Here is a 7,620-nt window from a genome sequence, read left to right as displayed (position 1 = left end):
ATTTGTTCTATCACATTGATTGATTTGCGAATGTTGAACCATCCTTGTAGCCCAGGGATGAATCCCACCTGGTCATGGTGGATAATCTTTTCAATGTGCTGTTGGATCCTGTTTGCTAGGATCTTGTTGAGAATCTTAGCATCCATATTCATCAGTGACATTGGTCTGAAATTCTCCTTTTTGGTAGGGTCTTTGCCTGGTTTGGGCATCAGGGTAATGCTGGCTTCATAGAGTCTGGAAGTTTTCCTTCTGCTTCAATTTTTTGAAACAGCTTCAGGAAAATAGGTGTTATTTCTTCTTTGAACGTTTGGTAGAATTCCCCAGGGAATCCATCAGGTCCTGGGGTCTTGTTTTTTGGGAGGTTTTTGATCACTGCTTCAATCTCGTTACTAGATATTGGTCTATTCAGGTTGTCGATTTCTTCCTGGTTCAATTTTGGGAGTTTATAGTTTTCCAGGAATGCATCCATTTCATCTAGGTTGCTAAGCTTATTGGCATCTAACTGTTGATAATAACTTCTGATGATTGTTTCTACTTCCTTGGTGTTAGTTGTGGTCTCTCCCTTTTCATTCATAATTTTATGAATTTGGGCTTTCTCTCTTTTCTTTTGGATTAGTGTGGCCAATGGTTTATCGATCTTATTAATTCTTTCAAAAAAGCAGCTTTTTGAGGAGACTCCACACTGTTTTCCAAAGTGGTTGAACCAATTTACATTCCCAGCAACAGTGTAGGAGGATTCCCCTTTCTTCACATCTTCTCCAAAATTTATTGTTTCTTGCATTGTTAATTTTTGCCATTCTAGCTGGTGTAAGTTGGTATCTGAATGTGGGTTCTACACTTCCATACAATATCTGGTGTTCATAAACACAACAAGTGCCCTCTTTCTTCCCCATCATCTTTTTACCCATCCCCCTTCCCACCTCCCTCCAGCAACCCTCAGTTTATTCTCTACAGTTAAAAGTCCGTTTCTGGTTTGCCCCTCTCTCTCTTTTTATTGTTACTTATTTTTATTAACATATAATGTATTATTTGACCCAGGGGTATAGGTTTGTGAATCATCAGGCTTACACACTTCACAGCACTCCCCATATCACGTACCCTCCCCAATGTCCATAACCCAACCACATGAAACCATGAAATCTTCACATCACCACTCCCCCCAGCAACACTCAGTTTGTTTTGTGAGACTTAGAGTCCTGATCCCATCTTGTTTCATTTTTTTCTTTGCTATCCCCCAAAGTCTCCACTCTGCTTCTCAATCTCCTCATATCAGGGAAATCATATAATAATTGTCTTTCTCTGATTGACTTATTTTGTTCAGTGTAATACCTTCTAGTTCCAACCACATCATTGTAAATGGCTAGATTTCATTTCTTCTGATGGCTGCATAGTATGCCATTGTGTGTATATATATATACCACATCTTCTTTATTCATTCCTCTGTTGATGGACATTCAGCCCCTTTCCATAATTTGGCTATTGTGGACATTGCTGCTATAAACTTTTGGGTGCACATGCCCCTTCAGATCACTAAATTTCTATCTTTAGGGTAAATACCCACTTCTGTGATTGCTTGGTTGTAGGGTAGCTCTATTTTCAACTTTTTGAGGAACCTCCATGCTGTTTTCCAGAGTGTCTTTCTTTTTTAAAGCACTATGTTTGCTTGCTTTGTTTTCCTAAATCCCATACAGGAGTGAAATCATATGGTGTTTGTCATTCTCTGACTGACTTATTTTGCTTAGCATAATATATTGTAGCTTTATCCAGGTAATTGTAAGTGCAAAATTTCATTTCTTTTAATGGCTGAGTAATATCCATTTATTAGTCAGTGCACATTAGACACTCTCCACAGTTTGGGTATTATTAATAATGCTGCTGTAATCATCAGGGTGCATGTACTTTTTCAAATTAGGGGGTTTTTTTATTACAGCTATTAATTTATTTATTTTCAGAAAAACAGTATTCATTATTTTTTCACCACACCCAGTGCTCCATGCAATCTGTGCCCTCTATAATACCCACCACCTGGTACCCCAACCTCCCACCCCCCCCACCACTTCAAACCCCTCAGATTGTTTTTCAGAGTCCATAGTCTCTCATGATTCATCTCCCCTTCCAATTTACCCCAACTCCCTTCTCCTCTCTAACACCCCTTGTCCTCCATGATATTTGTTAGGCTCCACAAATAAGTGAAACCATATGATAATTGACTCTCTCTGCTTGACTGATTTCACTCAGCATAATCTCTTCCAGTCCCGACCATGTTGTTACAAAAGTTGGGGATTCATCCTTTCTGATGGAGGCATAATACTCCATAGTGTATATGGGCCACATCTTCCTTATCCATTCGTCCGTTGAAGGGCATCTTGGTTCTTTCCATAGTTTGTCAACCGTTGCCATTGCTGCTATAAACATTGGGGTACAGATGGCCCTTCTTTTCACGACATCTGTATCCTTGGGGTAAATTCCAAGGAGTGCAATTGCAGGGTCATAGGGAAGCTCCATTTTTAATTTCTTGAGGAATCTCCACACTGTTCTCCAAAGAGGCTGCACCAACTTGCATTCCCACCAACAGTGGAAGAGGGTTCCCCTTTATCCACATCCTCTCCAACACATGTTGTTTCCTGTATTGTTAATTTTGGGCATTCTAACTGGTGTAAGGTAATATCTCAATGTGGTTTTAATTTGAATCTCCCTGAGGGCTAATGATTATGAACATTTTTTCATGTGTCTGATAGCCATTTGTATGTCTTCATTGGAGAAATGTCTGTCCATATCTTCTGCCCATTTTTTGTTATGTTTTTCTGTTTCATGTGTGTTGAGTTTGAGGAGTTTTTGATAGATCCTGGATATCAACCTTTTGTCTGTACTGTCATTTGCAAATATTTTCTCCCATTCCATGGGTTGCCTCTTTATTTTTTGACTGTTTCCTTTGCTGTGCAGAAGCTTTTGATTTTGATGAAGTCCCAAAAGTTCATTTTCGCTTTTGTTTCCTTTGCCTTTGGAGACATATCTTGAAAGAAGTTGCTGTGGCTGATATCAAAGAGATTACTGCCTATGGTATCCTCTAGGATTCTGATGGATTCCTGTCTCACATTGAGGTCTTTGTATCCTTTGAGTAAATATATAGTAGAACAACCTACAGAATATGGAAGATATTTGAAAAGACATATCTATAAACAATTAGTATCCAAAATCTGTAATGAACTTATCAAATTCAACACCTCAAAGAACAAATAATAAAGTTAAGAAATGGACAGAAGACTTGAATAGAAAAATTTTGAAAAAAACACATACAGATGGCTAACAAACATATGAAAAGATGCTCCACATAACTCCTCATCAGTGAAATACAAATCACTACATATATACAATATATATGCATACTCTAAATACAAAAACTACAATGAGATAACACTTCACACCAATCAGAATGGCTAAAATTAACAACACATGAAACAGCAGGTGTTGGTGAGGTTACAGAGAAAGGGGACACTTTTGTATTCTTGGTTTGGAATGCAAACTGTTGCAGCCACTCTGGAAAACAGTATGGAGTTTCCTCAAAAAGTTAAAAATAGAACTACCCTACATCCAGCAATTGCACTCCTACGTATTCACCCAATGGATGTAGGGACTGTTCTTTCTCAGCATCCTGTGTTTTTTGTCTAGAAGATTGCAGAACTCAACATGTATTCCTCAAATGCAGGAAGACATTTCTAATTAAAATTGTAATATCTGCCTTCTTAGGGCAAAGGCTGAATGGGCAGGAATTCCTATTTGGAGATGTCAGGTAACATCCCTTAAGTGGGATCAGATCTATACAAATATATACATATTTCTTACTAATGGCAAAACATAAATTATAGTATGTCACTTTGTTTATAATGCCCATTTGCTACAAGCCAAAACTTCTAGGTATCATCTCATACCTCTCAGAATGTCTAAAGTCAACAACACAAGAAATAACAGTGGTTGGTGAATATGTGGAAAAGAGGAATACTCTTACTCTGCTTGTGGGAATGCGACCTGATGCAGCCATTCTGGAAAGCTGTAAGGAGGTTCCTCAAAAAGTTAAATAGAATTTCCCTTTGATCCTGCATTTGCAATGCTGGGTATTTACTCAAAGAATACAAAAATACTAATTCAAAAGGATACATATTCCCCAATGTTAATAGCAGCATTATCTACGATAGACAAACAATGGGAACAACCCAAGCATCCATCAGTTGATGAATGGATAAGGAGTATGTGGTATATTTTATATGTATAATGGAATAAGAGTCAGACATAAAACATGATGCTTGCCATTTGTCTGACACAGATGGAGGTAAAGAGTATTATGTAAAGTGAAATAAGTCATTCAGAGAAAGAGTAATACCACCTCCTTTAACTCAAGTGGAACTTAAGAAACAAAAGAAATGAGCAAAGGAAAAAAGGGAGGGAGAGAGGGAAATAAAGAAACAGACTCTTAACTACAGAGAACTCACTGCTGGTTACCCGAGGGGAGATGGTGGTGGAGGATAAGGAAATAGTTGGTAGGAATTGAGGAGAACACTTCTGATGAGCACCAGGTGGTTTGTGGATGTGTTGAATCATTATATTGCACACCTTTAAGTAATATTATACTTTACATCAACTAACTGAAATTTAAATAGAAACCTAAGTAATGAAAGAAAAATAAATGCTAATAATTAATTAATTAATTAAGATCTGTTTGTTGAAAATTATTATGTTATTTTTTTTCCCCTGGTAGTCACGTCCACCAGATGGAACAAGGTAATGATACAGAAATTTCAGAGTTTATTCTTCTGGGATTATCAGAGGAACCAGAAGTTCACTCCCTCATATTTGGACTTTTCCTCTCCATGTACCTGATCACTGGGTTTGGAAATCTACTCATCATCCTGGCTGTCGGCTCTGCATCCCACCTCCACACTCCCATGTACTTCTTCCTTGCCAATCTGTCCTTTGTAGACATCTGCTTCACCTCAACCACCATCCCTAAGATGCTGTGGAACATCCAGGTTCAGGGAAAAACAATAACATACGCAGGCTGTATCAGCCAGATTTTTTTTTTTAATGTGTTTGGATTCCTGGAGAATTTACTCCTGACAGTAATGGCTTATGACCGTTTTCTGGCCATCTGTCACCCCCTGCACTACACAGTCATCATGAACCCCAGGCTCTGTGGATTGCTGGTCATGGTGTCCTGGCTCATCAGTGTTCTGAATTCCTTGTTACAGAGCTTAATGTTGCTGCAGCTATCCTTCTGTACAGGCATGGAAATACCCCATTTCTTCTGTGAAATCAATCAGGTGGTCAGCCATGCTTGTTCTGACACATTTCTTAATGACATGGTGATGTATTTCGGAATTGTGATTCTGGGTTGTCCTCCTGTGGCCGGAGTCCTTTACTCTTACTTTAAGATAGTTTCCTCCATATGTAGAATATCATCAGCTATTGGCAAGTATAAAGCATTTTCTACCTGTGCTTCTCACCTCTCAGTTGTCTCCTTATTTTATTCTACAGTCCTGGGAGTGTACCTTGGTTCTGCTGCTACCCAGAGCTCTCACTCAGGTGCCATAGCCTCTGTGATGTACACGGTGGTCACACCTATGCTGAACCCCTTCATCTACAGCCTAAGGAACAGAGACATATATAGGACTCTGAAAAGAATTGTTGGGGTTCTAGTGTTGTATGTGCCTATCACCCTGGGGCTGAAGAAGTGCCCATGAATTCAGGGATCACAGACTCAGAGCCAGGAACTGCCATTCTTCTATTGGGCTGTGGAATTAGAATCTGCTCCTTCTGCTTATTTCCTGGATTTTCATTTGTTTGAATTCAAATTCTCCATACATTTACAAAACCCATTCTATTAAGTTCTGCTCACTCTGATATACAGTTTCCCCTTTATCTGTCCTCATAAAATTCTAATATTTTCCCCAACCTTGGTCATACATGCCTAGAAATTTCTGTATCTTATACTGGGCAAGTTGGATTTCTTAAAAATAATTTCATTTCAAATGACTTATACCATGCTAAGTAAATTTTCTCTAGATATCCCAAAAGTGTAATCATGAATTATATTTTTCATGTGGAAGAAACTATACTTGGCCATGAAGTCCTTTACATAATCTATTTATAGATTAAAATACAAAACCATAGTTTTCTCTTGAGTCTGTCAGGGTTTCTCTATATCTATCCTCATTACTTTTCTTGTGAATGTTGAATCTAACATTGTTCTGTTTAAGTCAATTAAACAGTCAGGCTACTGACATGAATGCTCAGTCTAGGAGAGCCCAGACATTCCCCCACATCTCTGTGCTTGTGGACATTCCCACAGATGATTCCCTGACCAGAGCCTCTGCTCTGGCTGCACCAGGCCTTGGGTTCTTACTGTGATTGCAAGTCACACCTCAGCAACACCCATTATAGAACTCTAACAAAACCAGGTTTATTACTCATAGGTCCTGGGGGGCAGAGGGGGAGCCCAAAGACTATTCAGGGGAGTGTTAGAGGAGAGAGAGAGAGAGAGGCATTGAAAGGAAGAGAGTGGTGTTGAGGGACATGCCTTTATTGGTGAACATGGCAAGAGAGGTTAAAGATTTGTGGATTTCACATTTTATAGGCCAATTTTTTATGAGTAGAATTTAGGTGCTGAAGGGGAAAGCAAGGCCATCCATGTGTCAGTATGGAGGTTATCCAGGGATTTCTGAAGAGGTATTTCATGGCTTGGGAAACCTCAGGGCTTACCTGGTAATAGTGTCCCACAGCTGACAATGTGTTTACTCAACAAGGTTGCCTTTGAAATGGATGCTTCAGAAATCCAAAGCTTAATGCCAGCACCTACTCCATAAGCATGTGCTTTCTAACTGGTATCCTGATTTTACTCTGATTCAGATAGTGTCCAGGAAGACTGTGGTAGCCACCACACTGATTATCAAATATATCTCTCCAGGGCAGTCTACATGGAAAGGAAAATTTGAATAAACAGATTGACCTGATATGTTTTAGTGTCAGGATGACCACAAATGTATGAAACACAATTTTAAAACACTCATTTTTTTACTAAACAAAATATTCATTTTTAATTTTTTTCTTCTCTTACATTAGAGTTAATGCTGAGCATCTACTAATCAAAGCGTGGAAGATTGGTGCCTACAACTGAGGGAGATTATTTATTTATTGAGTTGAAGGGTCAGAGTCTTCTTTGTTTTATCACTAAATTATCTTCCTGTTTTTACTTGAAAACTTTCAGCACTGCCCGCTTATATGACTCTTTCTATTGTTCCACAAAATATTGCTTTTTTCCTAATATTTGTCACAGTTGCTAAGGGACTGTGAATGAACAGTATCAGTATCATCCATTTTGTGCATCCTTCATGCTCAGAAGTCTCTTCCCCGTGGATGATCAGAGTACACCAGAGGAGAGCTGGATGTCCTGCCAGTCGTGCGGTTCAGGGTCACCAGTTCTTCTGCACCAATGTGCACATCTTTCAAATCTCCCAGTGAACAGGAACAGTCCAAATATAATCACTTGTCTATAAAACATTGAAAAGAAACTTGAATAACAGAATGACTATGATTTCTCTCCTCGTTGCTCAGATAATATGCCACAAA

General features: G+C 38.8%; 1 protein-coding gene across 1 annotated transcript; it reads left to right on the top strand.

Annotated features, from left to right (window-relative positions):
* Nucleotides 1-4,766: 4,766 nt before the first annotated feature.
* On the top strand, nt 4,767-5,735 carry LOC131823109 (olfactory receptor 7A10-like). Its single transcript, XM_059159087.1, has one exon. It carries the CDS (start codon nt 4,767-4,769, stop codon nt 5,733-5,735), a length of 969 nt encoding a protein of 322 aa, XP_059015070.1.
* Nucleotides 5,736-7,620: the final 1,885 nt, after the last annotated feature.

The sequence above is a fragment of the Mustela lutreola genome, chromosome 2 (genome assembly GCF_030435805.1).
Source record: "Mustela lutreola isolate mMusLut2 chromosome 2, mMusLut2.pri, whole genome shotgun sequence".
NCBI lineage: Eukaryota > Metazoa > Chordata > Mammalia > Carnivora > Mustelidae > Mustela > Mustela lutreola.
The sequence above is the reverse complement of the archived record's forward strand: the minus strand, read 5'-3'. Positions and strand labels throughout refer to the sequence as shown.